The sequence below is a fragment of the Passer montanus genome, unplaced genomic scaffold (genome assembly GCF_014805655.1).
Source record: "Passer montanus isolate IOZ18808 unplaced genomic scaffold, ASM1480565v1 scaffold264, whole genome shotgun sequence".
NCBI classification, from domain to species: Eukaryota; Metazoa; Chordata; class Aves; order Passeriformes; family Passeridae; genus Passer; species Passer montanus.
In genome coordinates, this window is record NW_024367306.1 from 110,587 (window position 1) to 128,136 (window position 17,550).

Below are 17,550 nucleotides of genomic sequence, written 5' to 3' on the forward strand. Positions count from 1 at the left end.
CGGGCGGCGGCGGCTGCGGGACGATGGGCTGCGCACCTGCACCTCCGCCGAGCAGGTGCCGGGGGCTGCGCTGTGCAGCGTGGGGTGCCGGGGCGGCGGCGTGCGGGGTGCCGGGCTGCCGCGGGGCTGAGCTTCGGGCTGCCAGGGAAGGGCGGTTCAGGGTGCCGGGCGGCTCTGGGCCGGGGCTCGGGGGTGCCGTGGGAGTGGGTGATCCCGATCCCGGTATCCCCACAGCCCCTCTGACAGCAGCCCAGCGGTGAGCAGTGTTGTGGGGGCACGGCAGCCGGGGGAGGGTGAGGGCTCCCGGGGCAGCCAGCCTCTCCCCTCCATCCCTGTGTCCTGGCCCAGCCCCTGGCAGCTCCCCTGGGTGCTGGGACGGGGTAAAAAGCGACTCCGGGTTTCCCAATCCTCGGGGTTCTTCTTGCTCAATTGTGCCCTGGCAGGGCCATGAATGCGGCCCCTCCTCACCCCTGAGGCTGATCCCGGGGTATTTCCTTGGGGATTACCGTGGCTTAGAGTGTCCAAGTCCGCAGTTATCCCAGCGTGAGCGGGAGGAGAGTGTTTTCTGTGACAGTCTTGTGCTGAACCAAACTCAAGCTGGATTTGTAGAGCAGCTCGGGATGGTGCTGGATTCTGGCATAATTTGGGGCACAAAGCTCCTGGGAATTCCTGCTTTGGTTTTACTGGGTGAGATGGGGCTGTGAATCAGATGAACCCCTGGGATGAGGTGGAAGTTGCGGGGCTCAGTGTGGATCGTGTTTGGGATGTGTGGAGCCTCTTCCCAGAGCTCACCATAGTCTTTATTCCCTTTTTTCATGACAAGTCCAAGGTGGAGGACATTGTGCAGGAGGTCTATGATGCCTACAAGACAAACCATCACTCCTCACAGTGAGTGTCAAAACTCCCAATAACCACAAATAACTCCTATCCCAAAAGACCCATTGACCCTGGTGGGTGCTGCAGGAGGATTCTGCCCCTCCTGCCACTGTCCCCTGCTTTTTCAGGCCACCCTGCCTGCTCATCCTGCCCTCTCTGTATTCCAGGTACGTCCTGCAGCGGGAGAAGCACTTCCATTACCTGAAGAGAGGTCTCCGGCAGCTCACTGAAGCCTATGAGGTACCGGGAATGCCGGATGTGCCACCTGGAGCCACTGCCTGGGGGGGATCCCCTCGCCCTGGCGCTGTCACCAGGGCTGTTTGTTGCCGGGGGTTTGCCAGCCCCAGAGTGCACACAGCATTCCCTGTGTGCCCACGCTCATCCCAGCGATGCTCTGGGGGTTCTTCTGGCCTGCCTGCTCCTGCCGTGTCCAGTGCCGTTCCCTGACAGTCCCCTCTGTCCCTGCAGTGTCTGGATGCCAGCCGCCCCTGGCTCTGCTACTGGATCCTGCACAGCCTGGAGCTGCTGGACGAGCCCATTCCCGATTCCGTGGCCTCTGAGTAAGTGGGGAGAGCTGGGGGGACCCCACCGTGGCCGCTGTCGCTGCCGGCCGCCCGCGTGACTCCGGAGGTGCCACCTCCCGCCGTCCCCGGAGCAAAGGAGCGCTTTGTCTCCCTGCCACCGTCAATGCCGCCCATTCTTCCGGCGGCTTCCTCGTGACGACGGAGACGGGAGGGTGACACCCCCGGCTTCGACCTCGGGGGGGATTCACGGGGCTGGGAGGGGCTGCGCCACCCCAGCGGGGTCACACAGGTGATGCTGAGCCCCTTCCCCACCTTCCTGCAGCGTCTGCCAGTTCCTGAGGCGGTGCCAGAGCCCCCAGGGTGGATTTGGGGGGGGTCCCGGCCAGCACCCCCACCTGGCCCCCACCTACGCCGCGGTGAACGCGCTCTGCATCATCGGCACCGAGGAGGCCTTCGGCGTCATCGACAGGTCCGGGGCCCCGGGGGGCTGGGGGGAGCGGGGTGCGTGTCCCCCCTCTCACTGCCACTGGCTCCTGCAGGAAGAAGCTCCTGGAATACCTGCACTCGCTGAAGCAGCCGGATGGCTCCTTCCTCATGCACGTGGGTGGAGAGGTGGATGTCAGGTGGGTGAGGGCTGCGTGGGGAGGCTGTTTTGGGGGGCCTGGGCATTCTGGGGAGCCAGTGCTGGAAGCAGATGCTGGTGCCATTCTGCGGATTTGGTGCTGGGAGCTGGTGATGTTTGGGAGGCAGTATAGTTTTGGGGTGCTGGTGCGATGGTGGGGAGCCACTGCTAATTAGGGGTACAGTTTTGGGGAGTTAGTGCTACTTTTGGGGAGCAAATGCTGGGAGCTAGTGCCATTCTGAGGAGCCAGTGCCATGGCAGGGTGCAGTTTTGGGGAGCTGGTGGTGTTTTGGGGAGTGGCTGGTGCCACACTGGAGTACTAGTGCTGTTTGGGGGAGCCTGTGCCATAGGGAGGTGTAGTTTAGGGGAGCCAATGCTGTTTTGGGGTGCTGGTGCCATGGCAGGGGATCAGTGACAGGAGCTACTGCCATGGCAGGGTGCCGTCACAGGGAGCCAGTGCTGGATCAGCGACCTTGTGCTGTTTTGGGGAGCCAGTGTAATTTTAGGGAGCTGGTGCCACTTTGGGGTGCCAGTGCCACATCCCTGAGCACCTGTCTCCTGAATTTCTGGGCACCTTTCTCCCGCAGGAGCGCCTACTGCGCCGCCTCAGTGGCCTCGCTGACCAACATCCTGACGCCCGCGCTCTTCGCTGGCACGGCCGAGTGGATTGCCAGGTGAGATCTGGGGACAGGTGGGGGACAGGGGATGACATTCCTGGCGTGCCTGCTGCCCTGACCCTGCTCCCACAGGTGCCAGAACTGGGAGGGTGGGATTGGCGGCGTGCCGGGCATGGAGGCGCACGGTGGCTACACTTTCTGCGGCGTGGCCGCGCTGGTCATCCTCAAGCAGGAACATCTGCTGAACCTCCGGAGCCTGCTGGTGAGTGACCCCTCTCGGGATCCTGGGGCTCTCATCCTGCCGGGGAGCTTTGGTCCCACACTGGTTCCCATCACCCCGCAGCACTGGGTGACCGGGCGGCAGATGCGCTTCGAGGGCGGATTCCAGGGCCGCTGCAACAAGCTGGTGGATGGGTGCTACTCCTTTTGGCAAGCCGGGCTCCTGCCCCTGCTCCATCGGGCACTCCATGCCAGGGGTGAGTTGCCACAGGCTTCCTCTGTCCCCAGAATCTGGCATCTGGAGGGATTTGACACCTTCTGTGGTGTTTCTCCTCTGGGTTTCCCTTCCAGGCGATCCAGCGCTGAGCATGGCACACTGGATGTTTGACCAGCTGGCACTGCAGGAATACATTCTCCTGTGCTGCCAGTGCCCAGCTGGCGGGCTGCTGGATAAGCCAGGAAAGTGAGTGCGGGGGGAAACACAGGGCTGCCTGGCATCAGGGATGCCCAGATGCCCCCTCAGCATCCCAGCATCTCTTTGCGTGCAGATCCCGGGATTTCTACCACACCTGCTACTGTCTGAGTGGGTTGGCCATTGCACAGCACTTCGGAAGTGGAGATCTCCACAATGAGGTGGTCCTGGGTGTCCCTGAGAATTGCCTGGTAAGTGCTAGGCATTGCTGGGGAGGGCAGGAATGTGTTTCCAGTGCTCCACAGCACTGAGAAAGGCAGATCCAATGGCAGTGAAAAGAGTTGGGGTTCAGCCTGGAGAAGAGAAGACTTAGGGAGAACTTAGAGCTGCTTCAAGGGTAGAAAGAGCTTCAAGAGAGCTGGAGTGAGGCTTTGTCCAAGGGTTTGGAGTGATAGGACAAGGGGGAATGGCTCCAAACTGAAAAAGGGGAATTTTAGATGGGATATGGGCAAGAAATTCTTCCCTGTGAGGGTGCTGAGGCCTTGGCACAGGCTGCCCAGAGAAGCTGTGGCTGCCCCATCTCTGGAAGTGTCGCAGGCCAGGAAGGACCAGGCTTGGAGCAGCCTGGGATAGCAGAAATTCCCTGTGCACAGTGGGTTGGACTAGGTGATCCTTAAGGTCCTTTCCCCCCCAAACCATTCCAGGACTCCATGATTAAGATCCCCCACCCCTCTCTCTTCCCACAGCAGGCCACGCACCCTGTGTACAACATTGCCCCGGAGAAGGTGGTGAGGGCGGTGATGCACTTCCTGCAGTATCCTGTGCCCAGCCTGGATGTGGCACCCGCTGCCCAGTAGGGGGGTCCCGCTGCCGGCTCGGGCTGCGAGCGGCACAGCCCATCCCAGCGGCGGCCTGGCCAGGCAGAGCACGGTGCTCAGGGTGCTAGCAATACCAAAATCCAGCCTGCTCCAGGCCGGGTGTCCTGCTGCCATCCTGGCCCGAGCCGAGGTGGGACACGGGCTCCGGCAGAGCTTTTTGGCATCAATAAACCAGAAGTCACACCCGCCGTGTGCTGGTGGCCCCGGGGATGCGGGGCAGGAGGTGATGCCACGTCTGGATCCGGTGGCACCGACTTCCCCCCTTCCAAGAACACACGGTAACCACGGGGGAAGATAAAATAAGTGGAATTTTGGCTTTTTTTGTTTATTATTTATAGTCTTATAGTAAAGGGAAGCCTTAACTTGCAAGACAACTCTGGGCAGTATGTACAACATACCTTAGATCCATGGAATGGCATCAAAATGGGGGGAAAAGGGGCACCTACGGGGCAGGGACGGGCCACTGGAGTTTCGAAAATGCCACGGAGGTTGGGAAGGGTCAAGGGAGGGAAGGAGGAGGAGGAGTGGGGAAGGAGCCCCCAAGCCTGGCTCTGTGCTCCGCCGACTCGGGCAGGTGGAGTTGCACACGGAGAAAATAAATAGGGAGATCCCCCCCCAGTGCTTGCTCCTTTTTTGGGGGGGGCTGCCTGGCTCCTCCCCGTTCTGGACTGCACTGGTCCCCGGGTATAAATAGAAATGCTCCTATAAAACCAGGAGGGAAGGGGAGGGGGGTCGCTAGCGGAGGGGAGTTGGCGGGGGAGTCTCCCTGACCCCCCCAAGTCTTTCTGCTCGGCCTGGCCGGCTCCCCCCGGGGCCGGCGCGGTGGGAGCAGGGAAGGGGCCAGGGAGGGCTGGGAAGCTGCAGTCCAAGAGCTTCTAGGAGCGGAGGGAGCGAGTCCTGCCGCGGGCCGGGGGGCGGCGGAGGGGCCTAGCTGGCCTCCATGCGCAGCTTCTTCCTGTTCTGCGGCTCGTCGGGCTCCGAGTCGGAGCTGGAGTCGGAGCCGCCGTCGAAGGCGGAGATGGCACTGCCCTTGGGGTTGGTGTAGAGGCTGTTGTCCGCGGGGTAGCTGGCCTGGAGCTGGGCGCTGGCTCGGGCCTTCTCCAGCGCGCGCACTGTGAGGGACAGACGGCACCGTGTCACCCCGGGCCTGGCCCTGCCGGCAGCCCGGCTCCTGACAGGAGCCTGGATCCCAAACTCTCCCAGACCCCAGATCCTGCCAGACCCCAGCTCCCACTGAATTCTGGACCCTGCCAAACTCTGGTCCTGCCAGCTCCCACCAGATCCCAACTCCCAGTGGATCTCAGCTTCCACCAGATCCTGCATTCTGATGGATCACATCACCTGCCAGACCCCAGCCTCCACTGGATCTTGGATCCCAAACCCTACTGGATGCCAGATCCTGGCTCCCAAAGCCTGCCAGGCCCCAACTCCTGGATCTCAGCCCCTGCCAGACCCCATGTCCAGCCAGATCTCAGCTACCACCTTGCTGCTCCAGCAGCGCATTCTGCCGCTTGAGGTCGTCGATGTCCTGCTGGTGTGTGTGGTTTTTCCGGCGCATGTACTGGATGTACTCTGTGGCTTTGTCCAGGATTTGGGCCCGGGATGCCTGTTGCAATAGTGGGAAAAGCCAGAGGCAAGATAAAGACCTAGTCCAGGGAGGAGAACTGGAATTTTACCTGCCTCATCCCACCCTGGCTCTGCTCCTCACTGGGGACTCCTGTGGCACAACAGAGACTCGGGAATGTCCCAAAGTGAGGAGCCTGGACCACGGGTGGGTGCTGTCCATGCTCCCAGCACGCTCCATAAACTCACCTTCTCTCCTTGGAGCGAGGGCACGGAATCCCGCAGGCTGTGGAAGCTGTCCTTGATGTGGTCCCTGCGCTTGCGCTCCAGCGCGTTGTGATGAGCCCGTTTATCGGCCTGGGAGTGGGGGACAGGGGTGGCACCGGGAGGAGGCCACCACCTGCACCCCCAAAATTCCCTCTGGGAATCGCTGCGGGAGCTCAGCTGAGCGCCCAGGGCGGCTCCGTGGCCGTGACGCCTCCGGCTGGGCCGCGAGGGCGTGGGAAGGAGGCGGCTCCCGGTGCTTTCGGTTTCCCCAGCTTCCTGCTGCCGGGGCAGCTCCGGGCCCCGGGGTGGCTACAGCGCCTTCCCCCTGGAACACGGTCACCCTGCTCCCCAGCCAGCCAGGCACAAGCTCCCTCCGTGCCCTCTGTCAACCCCCGGTGTTGTTCCTCCTGTGCCCCCCAAAAGACTCGGCCCCACACGTAACGCCCCCCAACACCCCCGCTTTACCCCACGCCCCCTCCCCTAAAGAGCCCCGGATCCTCTTCCACGCAACCCCAAGCCCCACTGGTGTCTGCCCCCGTAAGACCACCCCTGCCACAGGACACCCCCAAACCCAGCTGCCCCCCCAAAAGACATGACTCCATGGATCCCCTTCTGTGTCACGAACCCCAAGCCAAATAAGACCACCAAGCCCAGAGGTGTCGCCTCCCCAAGCCCAACCCTCCTCCCCAAAAGACCCCCAACCCTACTGGTGTCCCCCCCTTCCAAGAACCCCATCCCCAAAGGGATCCCAAGCCCAAGATCCCCCCAAGCCCACATTTCTCCCCCAAGACCCCCATCCCCACAGATCCCTCTCCATGTCACAGCCCCTGTCCCAGAAGATCCCAGCCCCACAGACGTGTTCCCCTCAAAAGGACCCCCAACCCCACGGAACACCCCGATCCCCACAGGACCCGCCCAGGCTCCCCATTCCCGCAGCCCCCTCCCCAAATCCCGCCCCCCTCACACCCCCGCCCACGTGCTCCCGATCCCGGGGGCGCTGCGGGGCGGCCCCCAGCGACCTACCGCGGACTGAAACCTCGGCTGCTCCTCCTGAGGAGCCCCGACCCGGGCGAGGAGGAAGAGGAAGAAGATGGTGGGGGGGGGCGCCGCCATATGAAGGAAGAACACACACAAACCAAACATTACCCCCTTCCCAGAGCTCCTGATGTGGGGAAGAGCCACGGGGGGTTAGCCCAGGGATTGTCCCGGGGTTGGGGGCCCAACTCACGTCGCTCTCCACCTCGATGTCATCGTTGTCGCTCATCGCTCCCGCCCGGGTGAAGCCGCGGGCCGGGCCGCGCCGCCACAACAACAGCCCGCACCGCGCATGCGCGGAAGTCGGGATGGGGGGGGGGGGGTGTCAATGATGGCGCCGGGCGACGCGAACGGTTGCGGGAATTGTGGTTTGAGTGGGGAGATGGAGGCGTCTTCCACGTGGCGGAGACTACAACTCCCGGCGTGCATCGCGCGGGGCGGCGCGCGGCACGCCGGGAGCTGTAGTCTCCGCTTCGGGGAAGGGGACGCTGAGGGCGCGCGGCCGGAGGATGGAGGAGGTGAGGGCCAAGGCCATGGAGGGAGGGGGTTTATTGAAGGAAAATGGGGATGGGATAGGTCGGCAAGTCTGCGGGGCTGGCCTGGGGGGCTGGCGGCTGAGCTAGAAGGGCTCCGGGACAACCTAGGGGGGGCTGCAGGGTCTGTTTGGGGCGCGTGTGGGTCTGGTCTGAAGGGCTGGGCTGGTTTAGGAGGGTGTCCTCACAGGGTAGCCCTGTGAGGTCTGGATGCAGGCTAATACGAGAGTGCTGGGGGTCTGCAGGACATTGTGGGGGGCTGCAAGCCTTGCTAGAGGGTATGTGCATCTGCTCAGGGGTCTCTGGGCCTCACCTGGCGGGGCTTTGGCCAAATTTGGGAGGGCTGTGGATCTGCCTGGGGGGCGTGAGCCTTGTGTGAGGGGCTGGGGATTGGGGTGTGGGGGCTCTGGGGCTGGAATGGGAGCCTGCAGGTTTGACCTGAGTAACTACATCATAATTTGGGGGGCTATGGGTCTGCCTGGCCCAAATTGTGGTACCACAACTTGGGGGTCTCTGTACCGCAGTTTGGGGGCTGTAGATCAAGCTGGAGGCTGTGGACCTGACCTAGGGGGTCTGTCAGTCAGTGTGGGGGGATCTGGGCTGCCTGGGGGCATTAGGCTTAGCTTGGGGGGCTGCAAGCCTGACCTGAGGGGGTTTGCAGAATTTTGGGCCCACCTGGGGGGAGCTGTGGAACCCCCTCAGGTACCAAGAGCAGGATGGGGCCCAGGACAGGCTGTCCCTATCCCAGCTGTTCCCCATCCTCTTTTGGCAGCTCGTCCTGCCTGGTGGCCTCCGTTGGCTGCCTGTCATCATCCTCCTTGTCCCCGTCACCGTCAGAGCCAGTCTCATCCGAGTTGTCCTCCAGGTAGCGGTATCCACGTGTTTTGTGGCGCGGGCGCGGGATGCGGGGCAGCCGCACTTCCACGTTCCACGCCACCTTCTGCTCCATCCACAGGTATGTCCCCACCGCCACCACCAGCGTCAGCAGCATGATGGACAGCTTGGCCTGCGGCACATGGAGTGTGGGGATGGGCCTGGGGGTGTGTCCCCAAAGAGCCTGGGGTGTCTCAGAGTGGGCTGGGGCACGTCTGGGACTTGCCTTCATGGGCAGCCCCGACCACAGGTAGACGGTGAAGATGGCCAGGGCCTGCCACCAGTGGTAGATGGTGAAGATGAAGTCTTGGCGCTCCTTTTTCTTGTACAACATCCCCAGGAGAACTGTGGCAGAGACTGGAATCAGTTTTGCCCTTCCTGGGCCACGTCCCCTTGGCATGGGGGACAATCACAGTGAGTCTGTCCCATGGATCTGAGGACTGAGACCACAAACTCGTGGTGCCAGGGGACATGAGGAGAGGATGCGTGGAAAAACTTGGGACAACCCAGGCTATTTTGGGGACCACCAAGGCATTTTGGCAAGAACAGCAGCTGCTTCAGGACCTTCCCACTACTCACTGCTGATTCCAGTCTTGTTGAGGGCACTGCCTGTGCCCCAGAGCGCGGCGATGCTGTAGAGCAGCGGCGCCTGCGCCAGGTGCCGGGGCTCCGGCGCCCAGCAGAAGAGCGTCACCAGGAGCACAGCGTGGATGAAGGCCCCAGCCAGGAGCGGGGTGTGGCGGCGCAGGCGCAGCATGCACAGGGCCAGGCTGGAGCACAGCGAGGCGGAGAAGCCGTAGGCCATGAGGAGATACGCCAGCCTCTCCAGCCCGAGGGCGCACACGCCGTAGTTCTGCAGCGAGCACGGGCTCAGCGCCGCCTGTCCCCGCTCCGTCACCTCCCACCCCACCACACATCCTACCAGGGAGAATCCAGTGCAGACAAAGAGCACCTCGAAGCCGCTGTAGATGAACAACGGGAAGAGGTGCCGCAGGCGATAGTCCCGCATGTGCTTGAAGGGCAGCTGGAAGATGTTGCCCCAGCCGATGCTGCGCATGTCGATCTCCTCCATGGGCCGGTACGCCGCGCCACACAGCACCAGCACCTGCAGAGTCAGCTCAGGTCCTGCCATCGTCCAGCCCCTCCCCGTCCCCTCCCGCCGCGGCGCTCACCACCAGCATGGCGAGGAAGGCGGCGGCCATCAACGCGCTCTCCACGATGATGAGGCTGACGCTGCGCGGAAGGCTCTGCAGCACCGTCTTGTTGAAACCAGGCAGCGTGCCGTGGCTCAGGGTCCCTGCCAGGGGGGCACAGGCCGTGGTTAATCCCAAATGGGGGGGCTCCCGGTGCCGCCCCGCGCCCTGCCCGCAGCCTCACCGCAGTGCTTCACTGCAAAGAGCGTGTGGTTGAGTTGGTAGAGGTAGTTGTTGAGGAAGAAGACCATGGGCATCTGAGCGCAGACGAAGCTCAGCTAAAGGATGTAGAGGGGGGCACACTCAGTGCTGCTGGCGTGTTGCCCCGCCCATCCCAGCCACCCCACCGGGGCTCACGTGGAAGCAGGAGTAGAAGACGGTCTGGAAGATGATGATGTAGGCGTTGCAGGTGTCCCGCGGCGCCCGCTGCCTCTCCTTCTCCTTCTCCTGCTCCTCCTTGTAGTTAATGTACTCATAGTACTTCTGGGCCATCCTGCGTGGAGCAGTGGGTCAGCCGGCACCCCGTGCACACCCCACCCGCGCCCCGATGCCTACCGCATGATGTAGGTGCCCATGGAGGCCCAGAGGGGCACGATCACCATGCCAATGGCCACCGCGGAGGGCACCAGCGTGTAGTAGCGCTCCCAGTAGTTGCTGGAGACGAAGAGGGCGTAGATGCCGACCGCCAGGAACATGGCCCACTTGGTGCCAAAGAACCTGCCGGGGCAAGGAGCGGGTGGGTGGGTGGCCGTGCCAGGGAGCCGTGCTGGCCGGGAGCGCGGCGGGGCCGTACCTGATGAGGATGGGTGTGTAGAGCAGCGCCGCCACGGGTGTGACATTGATGCCCATCAGCACCTTGCGGTCGATGTCCTCCAACCGGATGTTGCTGTACTTCACCTCCCGGTAGGTCTCGTCATAGTGAAGGATCAGCTGCATCTGCAGCAGACCTGGTGGGGGGTCCAGGGGTGGTCACCCCATGGCCTGAACACCCCGAGTTCTTCTGGGGGTCCCTGGGATGTCCCATACCCAAGTAGACGCTGTAGGTGAGGGTGCCAGCCAGGCTGGCAGCCACCACGTTCTTGATGACACCGAGGCGCTTGCGGCGATAGTACTTCTGCTCCTCCTCCTCCTCATTGTAGTCAGGGTGGGCACCCACAAAATCATCCAGCTGTGGGTGATTCCAGCTGTCACCCTTGGGGATGGCCACCACGGGCCTGCTTCCCCCTCCACAGGTGTCCCTCTGGTCTCACCTGTGAATCTGTCCCCTCGGTGCCCAGCATGGCACTTGCCACTGTCTTGGCCCCATCCTGGCAGCCGTCAATGTCCTTCTCCATTGGTGCTTCTGGAGGGCTCTGGATGGTGTCAGGGTGGGAGGGACCCTGTTGGCACCTCAAGGCTTGCACCCATATGTTTTGCCTCCCTGTGACCTGCACACACAGACCTCATGCCCAGCACCCCCAGCCCTTTCACCACTGCATCCAGCACCGTGTACCCATGCACACGGCATCCCCAAGCCCTGAACCTCTGTGCTCTGCACTCCCAGATCATGCACTCGTGGTTGCACCCCTGTGTTCTGCGCCCCTACACCTTCAGATCCTGCACCCCCGAATCCCGTGCCCCCTACCCGGCTTTGCACTCCCCAGAACTGCACCTCCGGGCTCAGCACCCCAGCCTCCTGACAGCCCCCCCGCCCCGTCACACCGACCCCAGCCCTGCTTGCCCGTGCCGGAGCTCCTCGGGGCGGGGCGGGAGCTTCTTCCTCTTTCGGTTAGCACGGGCGGGACGGAGGTGGTTAAAGGGGCCGATCCCGGACCCCCCCGCCCGCTGCCGGACCCCCCGGTCCCTGCTGGGCTACCTGCGCTGCCCCCAGGGAATCTGGAGTCCAGCTGCACACTGGAATGGGGTAACATGGATCTGGGATGACAGGAAGCTCTGGGGAGGTGGAATGGAGCTGGGTCCCCTCTAACAGCCTCGTCCCTGCAGTGGGAACCCCTATGCAGGGCTGGTGAGCCACCTGCGGGCATCCTGGCTCTCTGGGAAGACGCGGCCCCTGGAATACCGCGTGGCACAGCTGGAGGCTCTGGGACGCTTCCTGGATGACAAGAAGCAGGAGATCCTGGAAGCCACTGAACTGGATATGGGCAAGGTAAGAGGGGCTGGGAATTGGGGGCTACTGGCATCACATCTTTGAAGTCCTTCATACTCCGTTGTCTGGGTATTGCATCCTTGTGGGGGTCTGGGCACAGGGGTGTCCCTTCCTTGGCATCCTGTTTCCTCCTTGATGTGCTCCCAGGCTGATGCATCTGTAAGTGCTGGATCCCTGCAGATCCAGGGAGAGTGGAGGGACCGTGCTGTTGATCCCATCCCTGGTGCCCTGAAACCAGGCAAAGGCCCTGTCAGTGAACTGCCAAGGTGGGAGTGTTTCACACTCTGATCTGCATCCTGGGGATCCATGTGACCTCCACATCCTGGGGTGCTCCTGGCCAGCCTGGCACGCCCAGGATTACTGGCATTATGCAATGTGCTGGCACTGCACATTCCTCCCAGGGCCTCCAAGGGACTGGTTTCACTGGCACGGTGGCATGGGCAGGGCTCTGGATATGGCTCAGGGTATTGTGGCATGCCAGGAGCTCCTGGATGATCTGCTGATGAAGCGGGAGCATCCACACTATGGATAATTCTAGTGGTTGCACCTCATCATCTCTAGAAGCATTCATGGCCAGGTTGGATGGGGCTTGGAGCAACCTGGGCTAGTGGAAGATGTCCCTGCCCATGATGGGATGGAATTGGATGAGCTTCAATGTCTCTTCCAACCCAAACCATTCCGAGATAATCCTCACCTCTTTCTTCGGCATCAGTGAAGGGGCCCATGCCCTCAGCAATGTCTTTCCACGTCCTGCCATCTCCCAAGGCTCCTAATTGCCTTGTTTGTTGGAGGCAAGGCCTTCTCCTTCAGCCAGGCCTTGATAGGCATCAGCGCTCTGAGTGTGTCCTAATCATCTTTCCTAATTACGCCTAATTAGATCCGGTTGTCCAGTAATGAGCTAGTTATGCAGCCGGGCCCTCATAGCTAGATGGACACTTCACCTGCTCTTACGTAGCTGAGGTGGTGTCTCACCCCCAGCGGTGCCGGTTCCTCTCTGGTGCTGATGATTGGTGGCACTTGGATGACCTCAGACTTAATGTCCTATCTCACAACCTTTGTATCCCATCAAAATTCGTAATGAACCATCATCTTCCTTATCCAGCTGATGCCATAGTCATGCTGGGCTGAGAACGGCCCCCCCATTGCTTCACTCCACTATCTCATGTGCCTGCTGAGCCCTCGTTTCCAAGAGGGTCCTCGCACCTCCTGGCAGCTGCATTTTGGGGACCTGAAGGTCTCTTGGTGGTGGAAGATCCTGGGAATCAGCAACCAGCCTTCCCAACCCCAAAGTGGTGTGGGGATGGGAGGAAGACTCCAATCCAGGGGTGGTTTTGGGTTGGAGGAGTCCAATATATGATGTTGCAGCACAGGAGCTTTGCTCCCCCTGCTCTCCACAGTCATGAAGGGGCTCCACTGAGCCTGCTGGGCTATGCCTGGAGCCTTCACACTTCTCCTGCAAGGATGATATGATCCCAATCTGTGCTCTGCAGCTATCAAGAGGACCCACTTCTCCATCACAAGGGGTTTAATTAAGCTGTGGTTCTTATTACTTCCCTTTAGTCAAGTCTTAAGGCTTTGACTAAACTTAAAACTAAGGTGCAGCTTTTGCCCACAGGCAGTGGAAGGCTGCTTGGGGCTTTGCTTCCAGCTTGAATACCCAAGTGGTAAGGATTCCTTCCACCAAGACCAGCTCTTCAGGAGCTGTGGTGACATTGCTTGGGTATCCCTTTGGCTTGGGGCTCTGTTGCCAGTTCACAGTGCTGAGCTCGGGAATTTGTTAAATACCATGAAAATGTTCAGTTTTGGTTTTTTGGGGTTTTTTTCCTTCTGGCCAAGTAACTATTTTTATAAAATTTCTGGGTCACTGATATTCCCCAGGAGTTACAGGTGATGGAAACTTCTGCTGAAGAGATCCTCCTGCTATTCATGTTTGGAAGAGGGGGGAGATGCCTTCTGGGGTGATGGGGTTGGTGTTGGAGTGATGGGGTCTGTGTTAGGGTGACAGGGTCAGTGATGGAGTCAGTGATGTGGTGATGTCTGTCCCCAGCCATCCTTTGAGGCTTTCTTCAGTGAGATCCTGCTCTGCAAGAATGAGCTCAACGTCACCCTCAACAACCTGTCCCACTGGATGAAGGATGAGTACGTGGACAAGAACCTGGTAAGAAGGAAGCTCTGGGGAAAGGGAAGTGGGGGAGAGGGATTGCTGGTGGGGAAGGCAGTGCTGAGGTCATGTTCTTCCTCGAAGGTGATGCAGCTGGACTCTGCCTTCATCCGCAAGGACCCCTACGGGGTGGTGCTCATCATAGCACCCTGGAATTACCCCATCCACCTCTTCCTGGTGCCCCTCATTGGGGCCATCGCTGCCGGTGAGCCCAAACTTCCAGTCCCCTGGCCTGGAAGTGCCAGGGTCTCCCCAGGGATCTCGTCCCCAGAAGGGCTGGCTGTCACCATGTCACTGTGCTGATGTCCTGTTCATCTTCCCCCAGGGAACTGTGCCATCATCAAACCCTCAGAGATCTCCAAGAACACAGAGAGGCTCGTTGCTGAGACACTGAGCTGTTACCTGGACAATGTGAGAAGCCCTTCTTGTCCTTGTCTGTTGTTCTTAGAGCATGATGTTCCCAATCCCGCCTCACACCCACCATCCCCACACACCATCTATGTGCAGAACCCCCTCCCTCCATCTTCAGCCAATGTCCCAGATTCCTGGGATGCTGTTGGTGGGGGCAGATGGTGATAAGAGGGGATTTTTTCTCTTTCCTTGCAGGACTGCTTTGCTGTGGTGACCGGCGGCGTGCCGGAGACCACCAGGCTGCTGGAGAACAAGTTTGACTACATCTTCTTCACTGGTACGTCCCACGGGACAGAGCAGAGCCCTGCCTGGATGTGGTGCCAGGATGTGTTGGAGGATCCGGGATGTGTATCTGAGGTCTGGTGGGACGCAGTGCCAGACCCCAGAGCCGTGTGATGGCTGGTGGGATTCCCACCTCAATCCATGTTTTCCCTGCCCGCAGGCAGTCCCCCGGTGGGGCGGATCGTGATGAAAGCTGCTGCCAAGCACCTGACACCGGTGACGCTGGAGCTGGGGGGCAAGAACCCCTGCTATGTGTCCGACACCTGTGACGTGACCAACGTGGCGCGGCGCGTGGTCTGGGGCCGCTTCTTCAACGCGGGCCAGACCTGCATCGCGCCCGACTACCTGCTCTGCACCTTAGAGATGCAGGAGAAGCTGCTCCCGGCCCTGCAAAAGGCCATCACTGATTTCTATGGCCCCAACCCCCGGGAATCCCCGGATTTCGGCCGCATTGTCAGTGACAGGCAGTTCCAGTGGGTGCAGAGGCTGCTGGGCAGCGGGCGCGTGGCCATCGGGGGACAGACGGACGAGGCCGAGCGCTACATCGGTGAGGCTTGGGGGTCACTCACACCTTGGTGAGCACATTGGGGGTTTTCAGGGGGTCTGCATACAGAGGGGAGGCTCTAGAGGGAAAAGAGTTATAGGGGTGCTTAAAAATGGGTCCTGAGGGGAGGTTTGATCTCCCACCTCTGTGCCCGGCTGACGCTGTCAGGTTTCCTCTCCACAGCTCCCACGGTGCTGGCAGATGTGCTGCCCTCGGACCCTGCCATGCAGGAGGAGGTCTTTGGGCCCATCCTGCCCATCGTCGTCATCGCCAACATGGATGAAGCCATTGACTTCATCAACGCACGGCCGCAGCCATTGGTTGTCTATGCCTTCTCCTGCGACAGCAAGGTGTGTCTGTGGGGCAGAAAAAGTGGGGAGGGAAGTCAGGCACCACCTCCACGAGCCCTAGGACGTGCTCTGAAGGGTCTTTAGAGCCAAAACCCTTTGGGAACATCTGATGGGCGAACTGGGTAATGTTTGCCATGTGCAAGCCTCTCATCTACCTTCTCTGCTCCCCCCAGATAGTGAACCAGGTGCTGGAGCGGACGAGCAGCGGAGGCTTCTGTGGCAATGACACCCTGATGCACCTGACACTGAGCTCTCTGCCCTTCGGAGGCACTGGTAGGTCCAAAATCCCCACTCCTGGCCATTGGGAGCCAGGTGTGATCCGTGGCCTGAGCCATGGTGAGGAATGTGAGTTTCTTCCTGCAGCCTGTGTGGTTCTCAGCTGGATCCCTTAATGTCCCTCAGGAGCCAGGTTGTACCTTCATTCCAACTTTTAGGACAAAATAGTAGTAGCAAAATGCTTATGAAAACCTGGAGAACCTCTTACAGGATCTTGGAGATCCTCCTCGGAGAAGAAGAAATATTTGGTCTCCAGAGGCACCAATTTCTGCTTTCTCAGGTGAAAAGTGAGGCTGCTTAGCCCTGGGCTCTGGATGCAGCAAGGTCCAGGGATACAGGAATACAGGAATGTTGTTTCCCAGAATACTTCCCCATGACTTGATCTCTTCCTAAAATATTTCTGGGATAAGTCCCCTCATTTGGTGCTACCCTTGCTCAGCATCTCTGTCAGGGCTGGCACCTGAGTCAGACATAATGAAACACCCAGACAATTAATTCCTCACCTGCCTGTGGCTCAGGGAACAATTTTTTGTACTTCCTATTCTGTAACTTATCTTAATTGGGAATGATTCAAACCAACCACCTTCAATTATTAGGTAAAGCCACTTTAGAGCAGGTGAAGGGGCTGAAGTCATTGGGGTGAGATGGCACCAAAGCTTCCACGGAAGTCACTGGGCTCTTAAGCTCCAGTTAAACCAGCCACAGGAACTGGGAAAACTGGTGTTGCCAATGTGGCTCCAGGCTTTTAGAGTTCCAGGAAGAAGGGCAAACAGCTCCAGCTGTGGGAAGATACAGTGGAGCATCATGGAGTGAAATCAAGGCTTGCAGAACCCAGCAAAGCTTGTATACATAAATGGAGGCGGGTAAATAGGAGACGCTGGGGCCTCCAAACTGCTGAGCTGGACTGAGGATCCATATACCTGGAGGAGGCACTGGAAAAATGGAATTCCTCCACCATGTCTGTGCTGCTCAGAAAATCCTGCAGGTGTCTTTTCCCCTCACTTTGATGCTTGGAAAAGGCATCATCAGGAGCAGAGTCCTGTCCTGAGCGTGGACCTGTCCTGTGTGTTCCAGGGAACAGCGGCCTGGGAAAATACCATGGGAAGTTCACTTTTGACACCTTCTGCCACCACCGGGGCTGCCTGCACCGGAGCATGGGGCTGGAGACGCTCAACAGCCCGCGCTACCCCCCCTACACCCAGCAGAAGCTGGGGCTCCTCACGACCACCTTCGAGGTGAAGCGCAGGGGCACCTGCACCCTGCTCTGAGCCTGCCACGCCCTGCTCTGAAGATGCCACGGAGTCAGTGGGAAGGACTGGGACTGTCCTGCTCCCCCTCTTCATCACGCTCCCCACCTCCTCACCGTGTCCTCTGCCTCGCTGGAGCATGTCAGACAGCCGGGATGGACATCCCCTCCTGCATCCTTGTGGCCTCTGCTCCAAACCGTTTTCCAGGACACAGCTGAAATGGCCAAAACCTTTTCTTAGTTCAAACTTCTCTTCCTGATGGAGAAGCGCTCCCATCAGTCCCACCTCCCCTCACATGGACTTTTCCTTTGGAATGTGCCTCTCCTTCCTCTGTTGCTCTTTGCTCTGTGTAACTCTGCCCGTAGTAAAGACTTTGCATCAAACTCTCTCCCAGCCTCTCTTTGTCCCTCCCTCCTCTGGTTTGGGGGGTGCTGGGAGGGTTGGGGGCGTTTCCCAAGAGGTTTTAGCTGGAATGGAGGTGTGGCTGGGCAGACAGCCAAGGGGAAGGACAGGCGGCCAAA

The 17,550-nt window shown here is 60.2% G+C and overlaps 4 protein-coding genes across 7 annotated transcripts in view; 2 read left to right on the plus strand and 2 right to left on the minus strand.

Annotated features, from left to right (window-relative positions):
• The window catches only part of LOC120503647 (protein farnesyltransferase subunit beta-like), a 10,156-nt gene extending 5,639 nt beyond the window's left edge, over positions 1 to 4,517 (plus strand). Inside the window, exons 2-12 of the mRNA XM_039712350.1 lie at positions 824 to 888; positions 1,044 to 1,116; positions 1,345 to 1,436; positions 1,723 to 1,869; positions 1,940 to 2,023; positions 2,610 to 2,696; positions 2,772 to 2,901; positions 2,983 to 3,115; positions 3,210 to 3,321; positions 3,407 to 3,521; positions 4,017 to 4,517. Coding sequence (XP_039568284.1) covers positions 824 to 888; positions 1,044 to 1,116; positions 1,345 to 1,436; positions 1,723 to 1,869; positions 1,940 to 2,023; positions 2,610 to 2,696; positions 2,772 to 2,901; positions 2,983 to 3,115; positions 3,210 to 3,321; positions 3,407 to 3,521; positions 4,017 to 4,127 — 1,149 coding nt within the window. The 3' untranslated portion in view covers positions 4,128 to 4,517. The remainder of the gene's footprint in view (positions 1 to 823; positions 889 to 1,043; positions 1,117 to 1,344; positions 1,437 to 1,722; positions 1,870 to 1,939; positions 2,024 to 2,609; positions 2,697 to 2,771; positions 2,902 to 2,982; positions 3,116 to 3,209; positions 3,322 to 3,406; positions 3,522 to 4,016) is intronic.
• Positions 4,449 to 7,457, minus strand: MAX (MYC associated factor X). Its single transcript, XM_039712355.1, is given in 6 exon segments — positions 4,449 to 5,260; positions 5,631 to 5,754; positions 5,961 to 6,068; positions 7,002 to 7,028; positions 7,207 to 7,269; positions 7,272 to 7,457. Coding segments are annotated over 6 exon segments (678 nt in total). The 5' UTR covers positions 7,443 to 7,457; the 3' UTR covers positions 4,449 to 5,075.
• Positions 7,458 to 7,537: 80 nt separating this feature from the next.
• Positions 7,538 to 11,305, minus strand: UNC93B1 (unc-93 homolog B1, TLR signaling regulator). 4 transcript variants are annotated; one of them, XM_039712349.1, is made up of 11 exons: positions 10,863 to 11,305; positions 10,639 to 10,780; positions 10,406 to 10,559; positions 10,168 to 10,329; positions 9,970 to 10,105; positions 9,797 to 9,890; positions 9,592 to 9,716; positions 9,342 to 9,524; positions 8,999 to 9,189; positions 8,646 to 8,764; positions 7,538 to 8,552 (listed from the first exon to the last, which is right to left on the minus strand). In XM_039712349.1, the coding sequence occupies exons 1-11, from the start codon at positions 10,944 to 10,946 to the stop codon at positions 8,392 to 8,394; spliced, it is 1,551 nt and encodes a 516-aa protein (XP_039568283.1). In that variant the 5' UTR covers positions 10,947 to 11,305; the 3' UTR covers positions 7,538 to 8,391. The 4 variants fall into 4 exon arrangements, with proteins under 4 accessions (XP_039568283.1, XP_039568282.1, XP_039568280.1 ...); XM_039712348.1 differs by having other exon boundaries at positions 8,999 to 9,272; XM_039712346.1 differs by having other exon boundaries at positions 7,538 to 8,764; positions 8,999 to 9,272.
• On the plus strand, positions 11,057 to 17,407 carry LOC120503656 (aldehyde dehydrogenase family 3 member B1-like). The gene is made up of 10 exons (XM_039712367.1): positions 11,057 to 11,515; positions 11,582 to 11,758; positions 13,806 to 13,916; positions 14,004 to 14,124; positions 14,245 to 14,330; positions 14,526 to 14,607; positions 14,773 to 15,159; positions 15,340 to 15,506; positions 15,680 to 15,779; positions 16,857 to 17,407. Exons 1-10 carry the CDS (start codon positions 11,057 to 11,059, stop codon positions 17,048 to 17,050), a joined length of 1,884 nt encoding a protein of 627 aa, XP_039568301.1. The 3' UTR covers positions 17,051 to 17,407.
• Positions 17,408 to 17,550: the final 143 nt, after the last annotated feature.